General features: G+C 51.2%; 1 protein-coding gene and 1 long non-coding RNA gene across 3 annotated transcripts in view; one reads left to right on the forward strand and one right to left on the reverse strand.

Annotated features, from left to right (window-relative positions):
• Positions 1–1933: 1933 nt before the first annotated feature.
• Positions 1934–9205, forward strand: LOC116096979. The gene is made up of 5 exons (XR_004121173.1): positions 1934–2035; positions 5698–5971; positions 7180–7355; positions 8075–8246; positions 9156–9205. It is a non-coding gene; the product is annotated as an uncharacterized LOC116096979 (long non-coding RNA).
• Positions 9206–11347: 2142 nt separating this feature from the next.
• The window catches only part of Kazn (kazrin, periplakin interacting protein), a 375063-nt gene continuing 363676 nt past the window's right edge, over positions 11348–22734 (reverse strand). For both annotated transcript variants that reach the window (XM_031379365.1, XM_031379366.1), the window contains 5 exons: positions 20026–20257; positions 17750–17851; positions 17206–17372; positions 15382–15496; positions 11348–13568 (listed from right to left, as the gene is read on the reverse strand). In XM_031379365.1, coding sequence (XP_031235225.1) covers positions 13404–13568; positions 15382–15496; positions 17206–17372; positions 17750–17851; positions 20026–20257 — 781 coding nt within the window. In that variant the 3' untranslated portion in view covers positions 11348–13403. The remainder of the gene's footprint in view (positions 13569–15381; positions 15497–17205; positions 17373–17749; positions 17852–20025; positions 20258–22734) is intronic.

Below are 22734 nucleotides of genomic sequence, written 5' to 3' on the forward strand. Positions count from 1 at the left end.
GTTACGCTGGACCACAAACCGAGGCATCCTCTCTTCCAGTGGCTCTTTCTGCACTACTAATACAGTCCTTGGACGTTCCTGTCAAGTTCCTTGTCATGCTTTATTGGCAGGGCTCCTTTGGGTGGCTGTGACTCTTGGGGTCACCCAGAGGCACTGGGGTCACCTGGAAGCCTCACCTGCACACAGAGGCTCTGCAGCAGGAAGGTGGTTACAGCAGTGACTGCTAATGTCAGGCTACTGCTACCATACTTAGGCTTGATTTCTAGCAGCAGATGGAGTGAGACCGAGTATCTTCACGCTGGCTGTGGCCTGCCAGTCCCCAGGCATTGCAGGATGCTTTTATTTTTTTTTCCCTGACTTTCCGAATCTGGCTTAAAGCTTAAGTTAGTCTAAGGACATTCTGGTTTTTGTCAACTTGATACTAGCTAGAGTCATCTGAAAAGAGAGAACCTCAACTTAGAAATTGCCCCCTTCAAACTGCTCTGTGGGTGTGTCCATGGGGGCATTTCTTTCTCTTCCTTCCTTTTTTCCTCCTTCCTTTTTTTCTTTCTTTTTTTTGGGGGGGGGGGCGGGGAAGTGTTTCGAGACAGGAGTTCTCTGTGTAGCCCTGGTTGTCCTGGAACTCCGTAGACCAGGGTGGCCTCGAAATCAGAAGTCTGCCTGCCTCTGCCTCACAAGTGCTGAGATTAAAGGCGTGCACCACCACCGCCCAGCTCCTGTTTTTCTTTCTTAAGAAGCTTAAAATATTTATTTTTATTTTACGTGCACTAATGTTTTGCCTGCATATATGCCCGTGTGAGAGTGTCAGATCATGAAGTGACAGACAGTTGTGAGCTGCCATGTGGTATTGGGATTCGAACCCGGGTCCTCTAGAAGAGCAGTCAGTGCTCTGAACTGCTCAGCCATCTCTCCAGCCCTGGGGCATCTTCCTGATTCATGATTATTGTAGGAGAACCTAGACCACGATGGGTGGTGCCATTCCTGGGCAGGTGGTTCTGGGTGCTGTAAGAAAACAGGATGAGCAAGGCATGGAGAGCAAGTCAGTAAGCAGAGTTCTTCCGCAGCCTCTGCTTCAGTTCCAGCCTCAGGTTGCCTGCCTTGAGCTCCGGCCCTGGCTTCCCTTGATGATGGACTATAAGCTGTAAAATGAAACTAACCCTTCCCTCTCCTAAGTGGTGTTAGTCAGTGTTTTATTACAGCAGGAGAGAAGAGACCTAGAACAGAGGGCTTCCCATTTCTGTCACCAAAAGGACTTGAAAAGCATCCTGTTGAAGCCTGGGCCAGCAGTGGGAGGGACGGATGGGCAGTGTGAAGGCTGACCGGAGGTCAGGATGCTGTGCAAGCTCCGCTGCCAGTTTGTAAGTGCCTTGGAATCACTGGGGCAACATGAGGATCTCCCGTGACTTAGACACAGAAGAAATAAACCCAACACTTAGGCAGAGAAATGGCAATTAACATCCTCCCCAGGGCTGAAAGGTGACTTGCTGCCAAATCATGAGGATCTGAGTTCAACCCTCCAGCACCCATGTTAAAAAAAAAAAATGAAGCATGTGGTGGTGGTTGCTTATAAAAACAAGGCTGTGGAGGAGGAGACAGAAGGGTGCCTGGGAGCTTGCTGGTCAGTCAGACTAGCTCAATCTATGAGCCCCAGGTCCTAGTGAGAGACTTTGCCTCAAAAACTACAGTAGATGGCCCCTGTGGAACTAACACCAGAGCTTAACCTCTGGCCTCTAGTTACAACTAGAGCACTGTCTCTCTCCCTTTTATTTTAAGATGGTGTAATGGTCAGTCTTCGTGGTAGCTTGAATATGCTTGGCCCATGGGAAGTGGCACTATTAAGAGGTGTGGCCTTGTTGGAGGAAGTGCATCACTGTGGGGGTGGGTTTTCACAACCTCCCCCTAGCTACCCGGAAGGCAGTCTTCTCCTGATTGCCTTCAGAACGAGATGTAGAAGTCTCAGCAATTCCAGCTCCATGCTTGCCTGGACGCTGCCAGGCTTCCTGCTATGATGACAATGGGCTGAACCTCTGAAACTGTAAGACAGCCCCCATTAAATGTTGTCTTTATAGGAGTTGCCTTGGACACGGTGTTACTCCACAGCAACTAAGGAAACCCTAACTAAGACAGTCTTATTATCAGTTTGACTGGATTTACAATCGCTCAGGAGATGCACTTCTGAGTCTGTCTCTGAGTGCTTTGCCAAAGAGGTTTAACAGGGTGAGAAGACCTGCCCTGAATATGAGTGGCCCCATCCCATGGGCCAGAGAGGTAGCTAAGTTGATAGAGTACCTGCCTAATGTACCGAGCACTTGGGTCCATCCCCAGCATCAAATACCCTGTGGTGTGGCAGGACATGACTGTAATTCCTTAGTGGGAGGTGGAGGAAGGAGGACTGAAAACTCAGTGTCACCCTTTGCCACACATGAGTTAAAGGTCAGCCTGAAAAGCCCCAAATCCTGTCTCAAGAAGGGATGGGAAGAAGAGAGGGAGGAAGGGAAGGAGGGAGGGAGGAAGGGAAGGAGGGAGGGAAGAAGGGAAGAAGGGAAGGAGGGAGGAAAGAAAGGAAGGAGGGAGGGAGGGAAGGAGGGAGGGAAGGAGGGAGGGAAGGAAAGAAGGAGGGAAGGAAGGAGGGAAGGAAGGAAGGAAAGAAGGAGGGAGGGAAGAAAGGAGGGAGGGAGGAAAGGAAGGAGGGAGGGAAGGAAGGAAGGAGGGAGGGAGGGAGGGAGGAAAAGGAAGGAAGGAAGGAAGGAAGGAAGGAAGAATGGAAGGAAGGGGAACATCAGCACCCATCTTGCTTTGCTTCCTAGCTGTGATGGTTTGAGTGAGAACAGTCCCCATAGGTTCATATATTTGAAAAGGATTAGGAGGTGTGACCTTGGAGGAGGTGTGTCACTGGCGTGGTGGGGGCTTTGAGGTTTCAGAAGTCCACACTACTCCTAGTTAGTACTCTCTGTCTGTCTGCCTGTCTGTCTGTCTGTCTGTTTGTCTCTGTCTGTCTGTCTGTCTTTCTGTCTGTCTGTCTCTGTCTCTGTCTGTCTGTCTCTGTCTGTCTGCCTGCCTGCCTGTCTCCCTCTCTCTCTCTCTCTCTCTCTCCCTCTCCCTCTCCCTCTCCCTCTCCCTCTCCCTCTCCCTCTCTCTGCCCCATACTTGTGTCTCAAGATGTGAGCTCTCAGCGACTGCTCCAGTGCCATGCCTGCCTGCCTGTTCCTATGCTCTCTCCCATTATGGTCGTGGATTCACCCTTAAACACTGCAAACCCCAAATAAATTTTTATTCTATAAATTGCCTTAGTCATGATGTCTCATTGCAGCAAGTAACTAAGACACTAGCTATGGATACAACATGATCAGCTACTTCAACAGAAAAGTAACCAGGACACTGGCTGTGGATGAACAAGACCAGACACCTCAAACTCCTCCTTCCATCCCTTCCTTACCGTGATAGGTTGTATGCCAAACTCTAGAGAAGATAAACCCTTCCTCTCTCCCTTCCTTAACATTCTTTGGCAGGTATTTTTCCCCCCACAGCAACGCGAAAAATAAAACAGAGCTCAGGCTGACCTTGAACCTAGGGTCTTCCTCCCTCAGCCTTCCTAGTAGCTAGGATTACGTAACACAAGTTCATCACCCTCTGAACCACCTCACTGGCCCTAGGAATTGAGTCTTCAAGGCTCACTATACTCAGGGAGCTGGCTTTCTGAGGGAGAAAGAGTTCAACGGCCTTAGAAGACGCAGCCCTATTTTTAATTTCCAGCCAATGAGCTTTTTTCTTTTTTTTTAAAGATTTATTTTATTTATTTTTATGTGTATGAGTACACTGTAGCTTACAGATGGCTGTAAGCCATCATGTGTGTGGTTGCTGCTAAACCTCTGCCTCCCTCCGATGTAATTCACTGCAGCTATCTTCAGACGCACCAGAAGAGGGCATCCGATCTCATTACAGGTGGTTGTGAGCCACCATGTGGTTGCTGGGATCTGAACTCAAGACCTTCAGAAGAGCAGTCAGTGCTCTTACCCGCTGAGCCATCTCGCCAGCCGGCCAATGAGCTTTTAAAGAAAGGAAACAAGGGCCGTTGGTCATCCCGGAGCTGTCCGTCCCTCTGGTCAGGTGGTCAGTCTGTTCCTGGGACTCTTGGCGTCTATGGTATCTTCTTATCGTCCCTGCACTTCCCACATAATTGTCTCTGGCCTCTGGGCCAGGCACTCTGTGGAAGCTTGAGTCTGCTTAATGTCTGCCAGGATGAGCCCTGATGTCCTCCAGGCACCACCTGGGCTGGACGGTCACTTCAGAACAAGCAAGCCACTGATAGTGTACACTAGCTGATCTACTGATGACATATACATGCCAATTCCTTTGTCTCTGTATGTCACACAGAGATGCCCCACCCATCCCTGCTATCATAGGATTATAGGCTTGGGGCTGTCACTTTAGAGGTCTCCACAGTCCCCACCCTTCCCTACAGTACACCTGGATTGATTTCCTCTTTATTGTGTATGTGTGTGTGTATACATATTTATAGTGTATGTACTTGTATGTGCATACATGTGGCAGCTAGAGGTTAGAGATGTTTTGACCACAAAGATTAACTGCATTGGGTTAGAGATGTATTAGGTCAATTGACAGAGGTGCTCACTGGGTTTTGGAGATCACTGATTGGTTAGCCTGGATGGGCAACAAGCCCAGCCCCCAGCACTGAGGTTACAGGTATGCAAACGAGCATGCAGTATGTGATTGTAACACGGATTCTGGAGCTCTGCAAGGAGCTTAACCACGGAGTCGTCTCTAGTACTTTATTTCGATTTTTGAGACAGTTTCATGCATTCCTGGCTGGTCTTAAGCTTCCTACAGAGCTTTGTATGTCCTTGAATGAATGGAACTCAAACCCAGAGCTCAGCCTTTTAAGCCTCAAATCCCCAATCAATCAAAGGCATAACTTTGATTCTCAGCCACGCTTTCTGCCTTGTCCTCACCCGGAAGAGATCCAAAGCCTCTTGGGTCCAGAGTTTTCTTAAAGCCCGCCTCTGAAGGTGGCTGATTGGCTGGTGCCGCCTCAGTGGATTGCGTTCAGGCTGGGCGTGCCCCTGGAACTCCATCCTGGGAAGGGAGCCAGCCAGTTCAAACCTTCTCCCTGGAGGGTGGCAGAGGCCAGGAGGGAAGGCTGAAACCAGAGGCTGAGTCACTGAGTTGGCAAATCGAGTTACTTCGGGCAGTCGCTGGCTGCTGTCTGGTTCCAAGTCAGTAGCTGACCTAGCAAGCAGGGTGAAGTCATTTTTCAGAAAATCCTGTTATCATTCAGAACCTTGAGGTCTGTCCCGGGGTTCGGCTAGGGACTTGGCTGTCACTCCATCCTGCTAACAGCCTCAGGAGTGGCAGACAGGGTCTCCCTGACTTCTCCTCGCCAGGCAGGCATCTCACGCTCAGAGCCCACCAGTTCCCTGCCACTGCCAGCTTTGCCTGAAAGGACACTGGCCACCAGCTCACTAAGAGCACAGCTTACAACAGGGACAGCCCAGCCTGGAGATTTCCTCAGGAGTGGTAGAGGGTCCAAGGGCCATCTGGCCCTGGGTGGGATTGCATCACTGAGCCACTGGTTCTCTATTTGGTCAGAAAGAGGAAAGGTTTTGGTTTTGCTTTTTGTAACTTAAATTTAAAGTTTATTTTGCTAATTGAGATTTAAATTTTTTTCTCTTCTCTTAGGGGTTAAACCTGTGGCCTCAACTACTTTAGGCAAGCTCTGGATCACTGAACTTCATCCTTGGTCTTCTTTTCTGTGTTTCTGTTTATTTATTTAGAGTCAGAGTCTCATGTAGCCCAGGTTGGCCTCACTCTCCCTATGTAGCTGAGGATGACTTTGAACTCTGGCTCCTCCTGTTCTCTAGCTCCTAAGTGCTGGGATTATAGGCGCAACAATACATCTTTTCCTTGCCTGAGGAAGGAAGCCAGGCTCCATGCTAGACAAGGACTCTACCAGGTGAGCTACAGCACACACATGCGCATACACATACACACAAACACACACATACACACAAATACACACAAACACACACATACACACAAACACACACACATACACACAAACACACACACATACACACAAACACACACATACACACAAATACACACAAACACACACATACACACAAATACACACAAACACACACATACACACAAATACACAAATACACACATACACACAAACACACACACACATACACACAAACACACACATACACACAAACACACATACACACATATACACACAAACACACACACACACACGAACACATAGAGTTATCCACTTGCCCTTGAGTTTATAATCCTCCTGCCTTGGTCTTTCAAATATGAATTTTCCCACATGGATCTATATTTTCCTGCTAAAGATTAATGACCTCTTTCACGCCATATGCCTTTACCACGTGTGATGGTTTGTATGTGCTTGACCCAGGGAGTGGGCCTTGTTGGAGTAGGTGTGTCACTGTGGGCATGGGCTTTAAGACCCTTGTCTTAGTTACCTAGAAGTCAGTCTTCCCCTAGCAGCCTTCAGATGAAGATGTAGAACTCTCAGCTCCTCCTGCACCATGCCTGCCTGGATGCTGCTGTGCTCCCACCTTGATGATAATGGACTGAACCTCTGCTTGTATAAGCTAACCCCAGATAAATGTTGTCCTTATAGAAGTTGCCTTGGTCACTTTGTCTGTTCACAGCAATAAAACGCTTAGTAAGACACTACCATCCTGGGCTTCTAGTATGGGCATTTAGAATTGTAGGTTCAGGAGGCAACAGCTTGCTTGCTACACAGGTACATGGTCCCAAAGCCCAGCCACCAAGGAGCTAAGCCCTAGCTCTGTGGGGTACTGACTAAGCTCAGACCCTTGGGTAAATTGTTTAACCCTTTGGGGCCTGGGCATTCTTATCCGTCAGACAGGGCTGGTGACGGTCATGGTTGAGTTGATGTCCAAGTACAGACAGCAATGCTGGATCATGGCAGGCTGCTTTCTAAAAACAAACAATTACTGTGGACTTCAGAGAAAGGCTCCCGACGTGACCACAGATGCCCTGAGTCAGGGTGAGGTGGAGAGATGGGCCCACGCTCAGAAGTGCGGAAAGCCAGTCTCTGAACACCTGTGACTTGAAAGGTCAGAATGCTGGACGACAAATCCAGCTGTCTTTTCTTTACAGACCCCGGAGAACCACAACAGGGCTCTGTGGGATTCACCACAGAAGACTGCCAAGCCAGAGGTCCTGGCACTCAGAAACGGGTTGGAGGTGCCCCGAACTAAAAGCAGCTGCTGCTGGAGTTCTGTTTTCCCAGGACCCAGCTGCTGAGAAGGGGAAGCAGTGGCCAGAAACGCTGAGTAAGTGACCCTGTGGCTTTGGGCTATACAGGCTGTGGGAAGTGCTGCTCAATTCTGTGGAAATCCCCGGAAGCTGGAGGTTGCACCTCCACCACTCTCCTTTGGTTTCTCTGGCTTACTTGGCCACGTTTGTTTATTTAGTGGGAGAAGGGTGCCAAGTGCTTCCACCAGATGTGTTCTGGAGCTTGAACTCAAGTCGCAGCTTTGGTGGCGAGTGCCTTTATCTGCTGAGCCAGCCTCCCTCGAGTGACTCCTCCCACCCCATCATGATTTTACTAGAATAAACTGGGGTTTGAAGGTCTGTTTTCCTCGTTCACCCTGAAGCCAGAGTTTACATTTTGAGACTCCCTTACTAAAGATGAGTGCCCAGCTTTCTGTCGGGGAAACAAAAGACGCTTCTTCACCAAATGCCACCCTTGGGTCTGCTGAGAGAGGCCAGAAGTTCAAGGGGCCTCTGTTCCAGATTCATATGGAGATCCTAGACCCAGCCTTGGTGGACTTTGCCAGGCTGGAGTTCTGTAGGGGCTGGGGGTGGGGAAGAGGAATTAGCTCTTCCTGAGTTAAACTCAACACATCAGTACTGCTAAGAGACATGTCCCGCCATCTAGTGGCCCACAGTGGGTTTGAAAGCTGTCATATCTCAGGAAGGCCATCCTAGGGCAGCATCAAGCCAAGCTCTTGGCTGTGCCCTTGAGTCACCCACCCACTTCCTATTGCAGTGGGAACAGAGGCCTGCAGGTACACATTCCAGATTCATATGGAGATCCTAGACCCTGCTTCTGAATGCTATATGGAAATAGAGACCCTGGAGGCGCCTTGGAAAGGACAGTGAGGAGACACAGGGTGACTGACCACTGCTAAACATCTGGCTACTGCCTTTGGAGTCACAGGGTAAGAGGGCTAGGCATCTTGAACAGCAAGTTTTGGTCAATGTTTCTATGAAAGAGAATTCAGGGTTGTCTCGTTTCCCGCTCCCATGTCATTCCATAACGTAGATGCAGCTGTTGCCATGCAGCAAAGACTGAGGGTGTGCATGCGTGTGCATGCATGTGTGTAATTAACTGTTTGGTAGGAGTTGAAGGAAGGGGTGGGAATTACTCTCTTTGGGTCCAAATTCAGACAATGGATGATTGAACTGGGACTTTTGTATCAAGCGACTGCAGTCCAACCTGAGTTGTGTTACGGAAGGGACCATATGCCCTCATAATACAGATGTTGGCATTCTAACCCTGGTACCTAAGACTGTGACAGGATTTGGAAATGAGGTGAAATGGAGGGATCGTCTAGTACAATGTGACCTGTGTGTCTATAAACAGACAGTGTCATTTATGTGTGAATATATAGAAGGATAGCCATGAAGGACACAGGGAGGCGGTGGCCAACTACTGGCCGAGGAGAGAGGCCTCAGAAGGAGTCAGCCTTGGGCTGTGGATAGAGCTTCTTTCCTGACAGTTCTACGGAAGCTTAAGATGGTCACACCGGCTTAGAAAGGCTAAGGTTTCCAATCCACCAGGTGCGTGGTTATTGTTTGCTGGGTTCTGCAGCTCTCAAGAGTCATGAACCTAGGGAACAATCCTCCCTCAGTTTCCATGGATGGGGTGGGCATCTGGGACTGCGGATGGAGGTGGGTGACTGGGACCCATTGTGGTTACTCAGCAATGAGAATGAGGAATGACCCATCTGGTTTAAATCACCTCTGGATGACTTCTGCCTGTCAGTCCTACATGCAGTGCAAATAGAACTTAATGTCCCACCGTTTAGGGAGTCAGGTTAAGACAATGGCCTGCATGTTTGTTTCAGATGTACTTGTTTTCCTGGATATATCTGTGGAGGTTGGTTGAGTTCTCCAGTGCTAACCTGCAGATATGGAAACTGGCTGTTCCACGGAACCATGGGATATTCCAATGTGGCCAAAGGGGCTTCTGTCTTGACGGAAGATCCCTTACCCTCCAGGTAAGATAGCCAGGCCCCAGGAAAAATGAGCCTTGTGATATTCAGACAGGAGGTTAGTCTGGCAGTTCATAGAGGTTCCAGAATAAAACTAATTCAAAGACTCAGGGTGACTGTTGATGACAATTGGATAGTTGAGCCATACTGATGTGTTGGGCCAGAACATATTTCACCAGCTGAGCCATACTGATGTGTTGGGCCAGAACATATTTCACCAGCTTGACTCTCTAGCTCCCGTCCACACCCCAGATTTCTCCAGAGGTGGCCAGATCTCCCTGGGGCGTTGGAGAAGTCATTTCTACCTGAGTTCCAGCTGTCTGAGAGAGATTCTGCCTCTCTCCTCCCCACAGTAGCCCCCCCCTTTGGTAGGGATTGTTCTTCTCATAAAACATCTGGGGAAACTGAGGCACATGTGGTTTATATATATCCCTTTGGGACCCTTCCTAATTAAAGAAGTTAGGACCTTTACATGAGATGTTTTCCAGGTCTGAGCTTTACCCACAGAACCACAGAGCCCTAGCCTGGGCCCACCTGGCCACACAGATGTTTATAGTACAGTTCCCCAGAGCGGAAGAAATCTGAAAGCTGGTCCCCTCCCCCTTCTACCTGTGTTCTCAACCTGTGAGTCACAACTCCCTAGTGGGATGTTGAGCGACCCTTTCACAGGGGTCACCTAAGACCATTGGAAAATAGATATTTATATCATGACTCATAACAGGAGCAAAATTATAGTTATGAAGTAGCAACAAAAATAATTTTATGGTTGGCGGTCACCACAGCATGAGGAACTGTTAAAGGGTCACAGCATTAGGAGGGTTGAGAACCAGTGATCTAGACAATTACTCTGTGAGTGACAGGCTTAGAGGGCAAAGATGACCTGTCAGCCCATCAGCCTGTGAGTGCCTGACACAAACAACATATAAAATGGCCTGGTTCAGTAAGAACGCACAAACACCAGCCTCATACCATATATCCAGCAAGCCCATCTCATATTAAAACTGAACAAAATCATGCCAGATGGGGTGGCATATGTGTGTAATCCCAGCACCTGAGAGGCAGAGATAAGATTACTGTCGGTTTAGAGGTTAGCCTGGGCTACAGAATGAATCCCATCTCAGCCTGGGATAGACCAAGACCCTGACTCAAAAAGCAAGCAAACAAATAAAAACTGAGTAGAGGACAAATAGGATGTTTGGGATATTTGCCCAGGGCCACCAGTCCCTCGGGGGTAGAGGCTGGTGGCAGCAGGTAAGCCTTGTGACTGGGTTGTCTTCCCGTGTCTTCCGTTCTTCATCTCCTGCCCGCTAAGCACCTACTTCAGAGGATACCTACTGCCTGACCTTAGTCTCAAGCCGGAGCCTCTTGCCTGGGAGATGTAGACAGGATGAGCTGGGCTAGGCTGGTGGCTTCTGTCAGGGCTGCTAAGGGACCTGGGTAGAGCCCACAGGCCAGCCCCATCTATGAGGACAAGGGCTTAGCTGAGAAGGTCGCTCTGCCGGTCATGACCTTAGCATGCGCGATATCCTTGGATCCATTGCCTGGGAGCTTGTGCTGACTCTCGGATCGACCCGGCTGCACCCCAGATGACTCTGTCCAGCTCACCAGAGTGCACAGGGGAGGTGGGGAAGAGCTGTACGGGTCTCCTGGGAAGAGCTGTACGGGTCTCCTGGGAATGCAGACAGCTCCAGGGGAAGTATGAGGGGATGGTACCCAGAGAGGGGCTTCCCAACACCAGAGTGCACCCGGATTTTGATTTGAGTTGCCACAGGGAGAGCTAAGTTATGCGCTAGAGGCAGAAGTGTGTAGGGATGTGAGGTCTGGGTGTGGGGTCGGGGAGAGTGACCAACAGCACAGGGCCGGGGAAGGGGAGAGTAAGTTGTGAGCACAGAGGCAGATGATCAGGTTCAAGTCCCCACTCGACAACTCTCTCGCCTTCTGAAGCTGGACTCTCAGCCTTCCTAAGAAGGTCCCCAATAAGTTTCAGGGGTTCGGACTCTCCTTATCTAAGAAGAGGCTGCTGAGACAATAACGGAGAAAGCCAACAGGAAAAAAGGATTGGCTCACGCCAAGCATTTATTGTTATTACATTGTTAAAATTCCCTCTGGGAAGGTGCCAGACACTGCAGTTCACTGTTCATTTGCCGTGCATTTTACAAACCCTCCGTGGGTCAGGGGCATCATCGCCATTCACACTGGCTTCTGTAAAGTGAGACCCAGAAGGTGCCACAACCCAGGAGACACTTTCCCCCACAACCTGTGAAGTGCTCCTTGGCCTTCTGGGAAGGGCTGTCATGATCGTAGTTAGAGAGCCCTTCATCATGGTTCTGCAGTCCAAATTACATCTGCCTCCGGGATCCCACCTCTCTTCATGACCCCAGTCTTTTGCGGGGTTCCCTGTTCTAAGTGCCCTATGCAGGCCAGGCTTAGGAGAGAGCCCCTCTCTCCACTTCTGAATCTAGTCCCCTGACAACCTCTGCATCCCGTGGTAAAGAGTCAAGACAGAATCTGCTAAAAGTGACCACTGGGTGTGAGGGAGACTGTACCTGGGGGACCCATGTCTTTAACATGGGGATCAGCAACTGTCAAGTTCCCACAAAGGGAAGCTCTCAGTACCACTGCCGAAGTCTGCCTTTGGTGGTTCAGAGGCGGTGCCCCACCCCCCATGCCCACCCTCTGCTGTCAGCTGTGGGGATCTGAGAAGAGCTGGTACTGAGCCCAGCTACCCCACAATCCTCCCTGCCATTGATAGGCAGTCTCTGCTCAGTCAGCTTGGACCCTGCACCCAGTGGGCCTTCAGGCTGTGCTGGTGGCTCTCCCAGACTTGCACCCAGTGGGCCTTCAGGCTGTGCTGGTGGCCCTCCCAGACTTGCACCCAGTGGGCCTTCAGGCTGTGCTGGTGGCCCTCCCAGACTTGCACCCAGTGGGCCTTCAGAGTGTGCTGGTGGCTCTCCAAGACCTTGCTGGTGGCTTTCGGAAACTCTCACTATTAAACCTTCGCCCCGTTGCCTGTCTCCCCATCCAAAATGGGGCGAGCTCACCCCGTGTCTGCAAATGTTGTGGGTGGAAGTTAGGCCCCTTTCTCCGCTGTCCCATCCCTTCCAGCTGTTTCCTGAGAGGTTCAAAGCTTGGGACAAATGTTAGCAAATGTTAATCCATAACAGCTCCCCTGGGAGCAACTGGAAGTAGTACAGGTAAGACACTGAGGCACAGAGAGGTGAGGCCACTGGGAGGAAGCCACACAGCAAAACACTGAGGCAGATCAGATCAAGACAGCGGCTAGAAAGGCCCTACGCTGGCAACCTGGTGACCTTGTTCTGTGGGATTTGCACCTCTGTTAGCTCATGGGTGAGCTTACCTGTCTGAGCTGATAGGGACATCACAACAGAGGTTTGTCGGGTTAATGACAGGCAGTCTCCCATTTTATGTCCACACTTGGAGTAGCTGTTTGGGGCAGAGCTCAGTAACTACCCCCTCCCACTCTTGAAATCACATTCACTCTGGTGACAGGATGTCTGTAGCCCTAGGACTGCTGTTCTCAGTCCCCTCTTCCCTGCAGAGATTCCCCTCCTGCTCCCAACACGTCCAACTCAAGATGTGCTGCCCTTCAAGTGGGAGGAATGCCCGGGCCATTCTGCATCCTTCCAGAGTGGATGAGGAGGTCAGAGTTCAGGTTCTCTGCTCAGTGGGCTGGTGGTCAGCATTCACCACCTGGCCGCTGCCGGCTGGCTTTGCCAAGGCTGGCTTTGCCAAGGCTGTCCGGGGGGCTTTCCTGCTCCTCCCAGCAGGGTGTTCCAGGCCCAAAGACTGACCCTCCTTGACCAATGTAAAGTGCCAGCAGCACCTGGCTTGTACTTAGAACAGAAGCCCCAGGGCCACTTGCTGGGTCTCAGCTGGGCGATACTTCCTCAGAGATACAAGACACCTAGGTGGGCATTCTCTGTCTTGGTGTCCACTGGAAATTGTGACCATCTCTGGGAACTCCGTTCTGACACTGTCTGTCCTCAGCTCCGGGTCATGCTGTACAGGGGGGATGGACGGCTCTGAGACATTGGGCTGCTCCTCCTCCCTGCTCTTCTGGAGTCGAGTCACATGGCTTTCTTACACGTTGGTGACCTCCAAGCTGCTGTATCCCTCCAGACGGCACTGTTCGGGCCTGCCTTGGAGCTCCTCATCCCCACAGTCCTCGTTCTCAAGAGAGCCATAGTCATCGTGGAAGTCAGGCTCTTTGCTGCTGAAGCCCCTTCCTATCTTCCCCAGGGGCAGCTGAGGAGAAACAAGCCAGAGGACAGAGAAAGAGATATATGAGAATTGGGTCATGCTGTGGCATCTCCAGTGTGATTGCTGTGTGACCGTCAGCATCTCTTGGAACCTCTCTGGGCTCTCCCTTATTAGTACCACCCCTATTGCCCAGACACATGGAAGGGATTTGCAAGAATTCCAAAAGGAACCAGTGTTTGAGTTTCCAGCTAGGGAGATTCAATTAGTTACCGGGGGTGACTTTGGACTAATGATTCTACAGCCTCCCCCTGCCCCCAACACACACTGTTGATAGCGGTAGATAGGGCAATGCCTGTGAGTGTGTGTGATCACATGTAGGAGGTCTTACTGTTTGCTCCATCCAGAAGGAACTCTAGCCCTACTTAGTAGGACCACAAGTATGGACCAGAGGCTTATACGTGGGTGTTAGAGACCCTGTCCTGTATTTCCGGCTATAGGACCTGGGATAAATCACTGCTTATCTCTGAGCCTTGATTTTTCTCAGCTGCATGATGGGAAAAATGACAGTGACCTGGATGAACTGTTGGGAAGATCAAAAATCTGTGAGGCACAGGGAGGGGTATGGGCAGCTCAGAGCAGGGGCTCTGGGGGAGCTGTCCCCACACACAGAAGCCTCTCAGTGGAGCCTCTGATTCGGAGCTGATTTTTGCTCCCATGACACTAAGCGGTTATGTGCTCAACTGCCCGTCTTTCTAGACTGATGTGTCCCCACTCTAGAGTCATTGTCCTACAAGCACCTTCTCAGACAGGGCTTCCACATTTCCCTAAAGTGTGTCTATTCAGGCAGCACATATGTGTCTGTGCAGGGACACCAATCCCCCTCCTTCCCAGCAATTTTTTGCTGCTTTGGAATGAAGGTACTCACAGCTGAAGGCAAGCCCTAGAACCTCAACAGGCCACATGCCTTTAATCCCAGCCCTTGGGAAGCTGGGACTGGAGGATGGTGAGTTCCAGGCCAGATTCGGCTACACAGTGAGATGTATCTCAGAAACAAAACAGGGCCAGGCTGGAGAGGTGGCTTAGCACATAAAGGTGTATGATGCTGAGATTGGTGATCAGAGTTCAGTCCCTGGCACCCACACTCGTGGTGGAAGAGAACCGAGTTCTACAGTTGTCCTGTGACCTCTGTATGCATGCTGGGGTGTGCACACAGATAGAATAAAAATATTTCAAAACAAAACAAAACAAAACAGGGAAACAAGAAAAGCTGCTTAGGGTATAGCTCAGTGCTAGAGTATTTGCCTAACACGACCCTAGCCCTGGGGTGGACTCCCAGATCCGCAAAACCAAAACCCCAGAATCGCTAGCCCACGAGAGTGTCCTCAGAAGCTAGTGGCGACCTGTTCTTGCAATGTCCCTCCTGTGACACCAAGTGAAAGCAAAGTCGCAAGCGTGGTGACCACTGGTTACATCTAGAGTTTCTGTCGGTCTCTGGCTAGCTGCTCCTGTTCTGTGCTGTCCTACTGGGTACACTAAAGGTTCCTTGCTGGCTAAGGGGTTCAGAATCCAAGTCAAAGGTTTTCAGGGTCTAGAGCTTCCTGACCCCTCCCATCAGCCAGCTGTGTGAGGTGCTCTGCACCCCAGGAGCCATGTGCTTCAGGAGGCCAGGGCGAGGGGATCCCACAGTCTGTAACCACCCTGCCGTAGACGCTGCCTTGCATGGACCCTTGTCACTGGGCATTATTTTAAGCAGGGGCCCAGATACATGATTGGTCTCCTGAGTGCACCTGTGACCCGAGGCTGCTCCAGGTTCATAGGTCCATCCATTCCGGGCCCCATGGACAGAAAGGCCACTTACCCGGCCAGCTCTGTACTTGCTGTTGCCGCTACTGTCCTCTTTCCCAGCTCTGGTGATGCTGGAGGCCCTGCCAGGTGGTGTCCCAAAACGCTCAGACTCCCGGATGCCTGTGCAGCTGGGACATTTCACAAGGTAGAGTTAGTAAGAGACACAGCCTACTGCCCCGGTCCCAACTCCCACATTCTTACTGCTCAAGAGTACTGGCTGTTCCTTCAGAGAGAGAGCGAGAGGACTGGGGTTTGGCTCCCAGCACTCACATGGTAGCTTGCAATTATCTGTAACTACAGTTGTAAGGGATCTGATGCCCTTCATGGGCACCAGGCATGCATGCGATATGTGTGTGTGTGTATGTGTGTGTGTGTGTGTGTGTGTGCGCGCACGCGTGCGTGTGCTAAAATAAAAGGGCTGTGGATATAGCTCTGTAATAGAGGACTTGTCTAGAATATGCAGGGCTCTGGGTTTTACCTTCAATACTGGCTAAAAATAAACACCAACAATCCTTCCCAGGTGTGTGTGTGTGTGTGTGTGTGTGTGTGTAGTGTTTATCTGGGGACAAATGAGGCAAAGAGATAGCACCTTGCTGATGACATTTTGTGACATCACTGTGAAGAACTGCTGGGTCCACCCAGCCTGGGATGCTATCCGGGACAGAATCCTGATGTTGAACTTAATGACAAGGAAATGTCTCTCCAGTTGGTATCTTCCCACCCAACCCACAGCATCCTGGGAGGAACATCCTGGGAGAACCCAAAGGGTCACCACCACTGTCCCCTAACCTGCTTCCCCTCCTCTCTGAAAGCTTAAGGAAGTAACAGGGAAAGAGGACAGAGGCCATCCCTGCGTGGTTCCCTGCGTGGTTCCCTGCGTGGTTCCCTGTGTGGTTCCCTGCATGGTTCCCTGCGGAACTGCCCCATTAATATCAACTCTAGGAACCATCTTAAAGATCTCACCGTGAGCCTTGTCTACACTGTGTGTGTGGTGGGGTTCTCTCTGCTACCGAGGTGGTCTCTGAATTCCTCAGGGACACTTGGGGTTCTGTGTGCCCTCATCTGACTGAAGTCTGTCTCCTGGGCTCATGGCACATGGCAAAGCTTCCTGAAGCCCAACTCAGGGACCTTGCCTCACCAGCCAAGTGCGATACCTATGGGCTGCATCACGGACAGAGGTGACAGCAAGCTGTTAGGCTCGGGCTGAAGGTTGCACTACCTCTCTGCCCTGGCCCATCAGCTTCCAAGGAGCCCACTTCCTGCTTTTGATCCCATAGACAGAAATCCTACAGCGTTTATGCGGCTCCCAAGGAGTTACTGACCCAACTAATCACCAGGAGCCACCTCCCAAATCTGACCCCAGGCAGCATCCACAGGGTGGGTCTGGGCTGTCTGAGTACTCAACCCAACCGCTCTCTAGGCAAGGGGTGTAGATGGGTGGTTGTGACCTGCTCCCTTGGGTCAGAAGTACCATTTATATGCCTAATTCTGCCTCTAAACCTTTGTCTCCATGGCTACCCCTGGCAGAATGGCCACCTTGTTCTGTGAAATCAGTGCACATTGTCCCCAGCCCAAGTCACACCTCATGCAGCCTTTCTCCCGCCCTCTTCACTCTCCCTGCTTGAAATGCCCCAGTGCAGCGGATTTAACATGTGCTCCATTCTTGACCCTATACTCTTCTCCCTCTTTCTAGCATCTGAACTCCTCGGAGCTTCATCTTCCTGACCAGTGTGCTGCAAGGATGGGTGGCACTCAGTCAGGCAGGGACCAGAGCTGGGACAGTGCCATCTGATTCCTCAGCCCGAGCCTTGCATCCTGAGTACCTCGGCCCACTCACTTGGATGGATGGAAGATGGTGCTCATCTCCTCTGCCAGGTGTCTCCTCAGGATGTGCTTCCCGCTGGGGATGCCCAGGGCGGTGGCCATGGCCTCGGCATTGAATGTGGGCTCCAGGACCAGCACAGCACCGTGGACACCGCTGTTGGTCAGGTTGTCTGCATACTCCTGAGGGCAGAAGTGTGAGGTAGAATCAGGGATCATCAGAGCCAAGCAGGGATATGACTCCAACAGCTAACTGATTTGAGAATGAAGGAGACCTGTTCCCCATCCTCATATAGGGAACATAGGTGTCTTATGTCACCGACACTTGCTGGACCCTGGCAAGAGCTACAGATATTTATGGAAAAATATTGCTAAGAATTGTCCCAATGATGAGCGCTTTCAGCAGGGGTCCTACTGTAGCAGTACAGGGATCTGAAGCAGTGTCCTTGTCAGGCTGGGTGATGGCGCCCCCTACCTTACATCAAAGTGGACATTTATTTGCATCTCATTTGCATAGGCTAGAGAATCACCCCCTTGCCTCCACCACCATCGCCCCTCACCTTCAGGTCAATATCGCGCACCCACTTGAGCACCCGCTGGTTGGTCCAGACCACAGGGTCTGTGTTCTGTGTTTCACAGCGGGCTCGGCGCTCCTGGAGGGCCTGGGGGGATGGAAAACAGGGAGTCAGTTGAAGACATGAAGGACACATGGAGGTCACACGCAGAAGGAAGTTCCAGGGTGTTAGTGGGGTCTTCAGCATGCTTGTGTGATGAGTGCCACCCACAGCTGCCAGAGCCACGCCATCTGAAACAGTTCTGTGAGAAACAGAAGGATCTGCCTCCTAGGGTGCAAGGAACTAGGGGTGAGGTCACTCTCCACGTACTCTGGGTCCAAGGCCAATGGCATCTCTGTCCCAGCAATGAGAGTGGGTGCTCAGTGGACATTTGTGCAGATCCTGCCTATGACAGGGAGGCTCTTGGGGTCTGTGCATCCTGGTTTGAAATACCATCTTTGGACCCTGTGGGCGAATCAGCTTGCTGCCCTTTCACAGGTTGCCTTGGGGTACTGAGTCCCAGAGTGAGAGCATACCCTCTGTGTTTGACTGAGGAAGGCCCCCATAGGCTCATATATTTGGATGTCTCGTTCCCATCTGGTTTGGGAAGGATTAGGAGGTGTGGCTTTGTTGGAGAAGATGTGTCACTAGGGGCAGGAGGCGGGGAGCTTTGAGGTTTCCAAGCCCATGCCATTCTTAATCTTCCCACCTGTTTGTGGGTCAGATGTAAGCTCTGAGCTACTGCTCCAGAACCATGCCTGTCTTCCTGCTGCCATGCTTCCTGCCATGGTGGGAATACGAGAATCCCCTGAAGTTGTTAGCGAGTGCCCAAGGAAATGCTTTCTTTTACAAGTTGCCTTGGTCACAGTGTCTCTTCACAGAAATAAAACAGTAACTAAGACACTCTCTCTAAGGACTTCCAGCCCAAAGTCCCCATCACGTCCGCTACCCCAGTGCATTGGCTCCACGGATTACAGTCAGGACACCCCATGTTTACCCTTCTCATCATACTGGGGCTCCCAGAGGCCAGAGCCTGGGCCTCCGTCTTCTCCTTCTGACCAGTCATGCAGTGGGTGATGGGGTACAGCCTTCTCTTTGTTCCTCTCTCAGCGCTGAGCTGCTTATGCTCTGACATGGCTCTAGAAAAGGTCCACCATATGGACCCGGCCCTGAGGACCTGCCTTTCAGGGACCTTCCTCAGGGAACATGTAGGAAGATGAGCTACGAAGGATGAGGTTGGAGCCCTGCATTCCCTGACTTAGCAGAGTTCAGAATTAAGGAGCATCAGAATTTAAACCTACAACAGCCTGGGCTCTGACTTCCATCCCATCCCCATCCCCATCCCCATCCCCATCCCCATCCCCATCCCCACCCTCATCCCACCCCACCCCACCCCATCCCACCCTACCCCCATCCCCATCCCAAGGCCAAGCCCACTGCCCACTCATTCTGTGTCACTGCTGCTGCAGACCTGGACTCTGGGACTTGGTCCCCACAGTTCTCTTGGCTGCATTTGCCTGCTTTATTGGCAGCTGCCAATCCCTGCAACAGCTCTGTTTAGCTTTACTACCTCAGGAGCCCTCCTTGATCCCCAAAAAGGTATTTCTTAGAGCTTTCAGAGAACCCTGACTGGCTTCCATGGTATTGTAACCACGGACTTGCACTGTTCTCCTCGATGAGCAATGAGCTCTCTGAGAATGAGGATTCCCAAGGTCCTCTGAACTGCGTGTAGGTTTTTGTCTACTCAAATAAGCAGTTGCGAGAAGAAGGGACGGGGGAGGAAGAAATAGTTGGATAGATGGATGAATGGATGGATGGATGGATGGGTAGGTGGATGGATGGATGGGTAGGTGGATGGATGGACAGATGGGTGGATAGATGGACAGATGGATGGTGGATCAATGGACAGATGTGTGGGTGGATGGATAAATAGGCAGTTGTGTATATATAAGGGTGTATGGATGGGGTGGGGTGGAAACTAGACAGGTGGAGAGATGGGGAGTGGATTGAGAGTGGGTAGATACATGGACAGGTCAGTGGGTAGATGGACAATGGGTAGACAGATAAATGGGTGGGCGTGCAGTTGGTCAGCAGGTGGATGGGTAAATGGATGGATGGGCAGATGTGTGGGTTGGTGGATGACTGGGTGGATTGATGGATGGTTGAATAAATGAATGGATGGATGGATATGCAGGTGGGTGGGTGGATGGTTAGAAAGTAATTGGATGTGGAGATGGGTTGTTGGAGAGGCCTGCCCCTGCCATGCCCCCTTTAGTCCTCACCTCCCTGCTGAAGTTCACTTGGTACAGAAGCTCAATCCCCAGTAAGATGCTAACTTGGTGGAACTTCTTGGACACGTTCAGGTGCTTCTCTAGGTCCCGCTTCATCAGTGAGTTCAACATCCTCCCATCGACCAGGTGGTTCTGGAAGGCCTGGGAATACTGGGACAGGCCAATGTCATTCAGCCAGGCCTTGGCCACCCAGTGATGGTCCAGGTCAGCGGCTTTGGACAGGCTGAAAAGGAGATACAGCCAGAGAGAGGTGGGAGTGGGGAAAGCGTCAGAGGCAGGGGCGGATGGAAATGGGGTCAGAGATGGGCAGAGAGGACCAAAGGCAGGACAGGGAGTAGACAAGAAAGCCAGAGGGATGGAGCAGAGGATAGAGGGGAAGAAAACAATGAAAGGCTCAGAGATGTGTGTGTGTGAGAGAGAGGGAGAGCAAGAGAGAGAGAGAGGAGAGAGAGAGAGAGAGGGAGAGGAGGGGAGAAGGGAGGAAGAGGGGGAGGGGTAGAGGAGGAGGGAGAGGGGGAGAGGCAGAGGGAGAAGAAGAGGGGGAGGGAGAGGGGGAGGGAGAGGGCGAGGGAGAGGGAGAGGGAGACTCAACACACAGATAAAGAGCAACCAAGACAGACTCAGGCAGAGACAGACAGATTCACAGATATTAGGCAGAGGTTGGTGGAGAGGGAGAGAGTAAGGCAGAGAGACAGACAGACAGCAGGAGATCCCAGGAACAAAAGGAACATCCACAGACCACACAGACTAAAACTGAAAGTAGTGTGAAGAGAAGAGATGCCGATAGCCAGGTATACTCTGCAGATCCCAGGACCCCTCAAAGCCTCAGGCTGACCCCTGCCTACCTGTCTGCTGCCCTCTGGTCCCTTTTCCTGTTTTTGTTTTGTATGTTTGTTTTGTATGTTTATTTTTTGCTTTTTAGGGGGGAGAAGCCTTTATGGCCTTCATAGGTCCACTCATAGTGTGCCAGAGCCTTCTGTCCCAAGACAGGGCTGTGGCTCAGCCCTTCCCTTATTGGCTCATATCTGGGTCAGAGAAACCCGGATTTTCCCAGAATCCCAGAAACATGCACATTGAAAGTTTGCAAAAAGACTTTAAAACATTTATTATTTATTATTTTTATGTGTATGTCCCTGTGTGGGTTTATGCACTGTGTGTGGGGGGGGTATTCTCCAAGGGCATGGGTTGTCTGATTGACTGGAATTGCAGATATTGGTTGAGAGCTGCCAGGTATGTGTTCTGCAAAAAGGCTCTGTTGAGGGATGGAGACACACCTGGCCAAGGCGGTCCCTAGCTGTCATTCCTCTGCTCACCACACAGGGGCAGCAGCCTCACAGAAGCAATGAGGTCCTCCTTGCAACCTACCTGCAGAGAGACACTGAAAAATGGCTCGGCGCTGGATTGTGGGGGAACAACATTGCTTAAGTGGGAGCCAGGAGTGGATAGGTCCACTCATAGTGTTTTGGGGGTGGGGGAGAAGCCTTTATGGCCTTCATAGGTCCACTCATAGTGTGCCAGAGCCTCCAAAGGGAGCACTCACACAGAGGGAGCACTCACACAGAGGGAGCACTCAGTACAAGAGAACACAGTTGGCTCACAAAGGGACGCTTCCCTTCTCTTTGGGGGTAGCCGGCGATAGCTGGCATGCCCCTTTCTGCCCCCAATCTAAAGGTTTTCTTGCCCTTCCTTCATCCCAATACCAAGCATCTTCAGAGTCTGCACTGGAAGGAGGTGCTGACAGGGCTCCCTCCTTCTTTCCCCCAGGGGATGTCTCTCCTGATCTGTTTTAGGCTGCCCCCTCCTATCTGGTTAGTCATTGTCCTCAAAGCACTTGACACATACTGTATTTAAGTAGAAAGAAATGGATCCACTAGTTTATTGTCCCTTGTCTCTAACTTAGGGGACAGGAAGCACTATGTCACTGACATGGTGGGTGTGGGCTGGTTGGCAGGTGCTTGCTACTTGTTGGCAGATGTCTTTATGGGTTTCCGGATCCCTCTTGCTTACCCCCCACCCCCCAACCTCCTGGAACCACTTGGCTGTTTCTCTAAGGACAGGACCTTGTCCTCTGTCTCCAGGCCTGTTGCCCAACATACCTCTTTATCGTTTTTGTTGTTGTTGTTGTTGTTTGTTTGTTTGTTTGTTTTTTTATGGACTCCACTGGGCTGTCTGGTCTCCCAGATACCTTTCAGGAATACCCACTGGACCCACTGGACCAGGAGCCTTTCCCTTGCCCAAACTCTCAGATCCCCTTGTGTGTGCCTGGCATGTTGGAGTTAACTACGGCTTGCCTGCCAACTCCCTCGATAGACTGTCCTGCTAAGGGGCCAGGCAGCTTACTCAGCCCAGCCAGCTGACTGAATGCTGCCTGGTGTGTCTTGAAACTCACTGCTTAGACAACAGGTGAAGCCTGCGGGGGGAGGGGGGCGGGGGACTGGACTCCCATCTGCCCTGGTACAGCTCCTGAACTAGAATATTCCAGCCCAAGATAATCTTCCTTCTGGGCTGATGGCTCCTGTGCAGAGCCTTCTCACCCTCCAGGACTGGCCCAGCTTGTCACAGGAGATCCTTACCCAACCCCGGCTTTCCTGGCCATTGTGGCCCTGAATCGGGTGCTCATTACAGTGCTGTCACTCATGGGAACATGGAGAGAGTGCCCCCACACTTCTGAAGTCCATAGCGCCACACTGTTAGGGGTGG

This window comes from Mastomys coucha, unplaced genomic scaffold (genome assembly GCF_008632895.1).
Source record: "Mastomys coucha isolate ucsf_1 unplaced genomic scaffold, UCSF_Mcou_1 pScaffold18, whole genome shotgun sequence".
Lineage (NCBI taxonomy): Eukaryota > Metazoa > Chordata > Mammalia > Rodentia > Muridae > Mastomys > Mastomys coucha.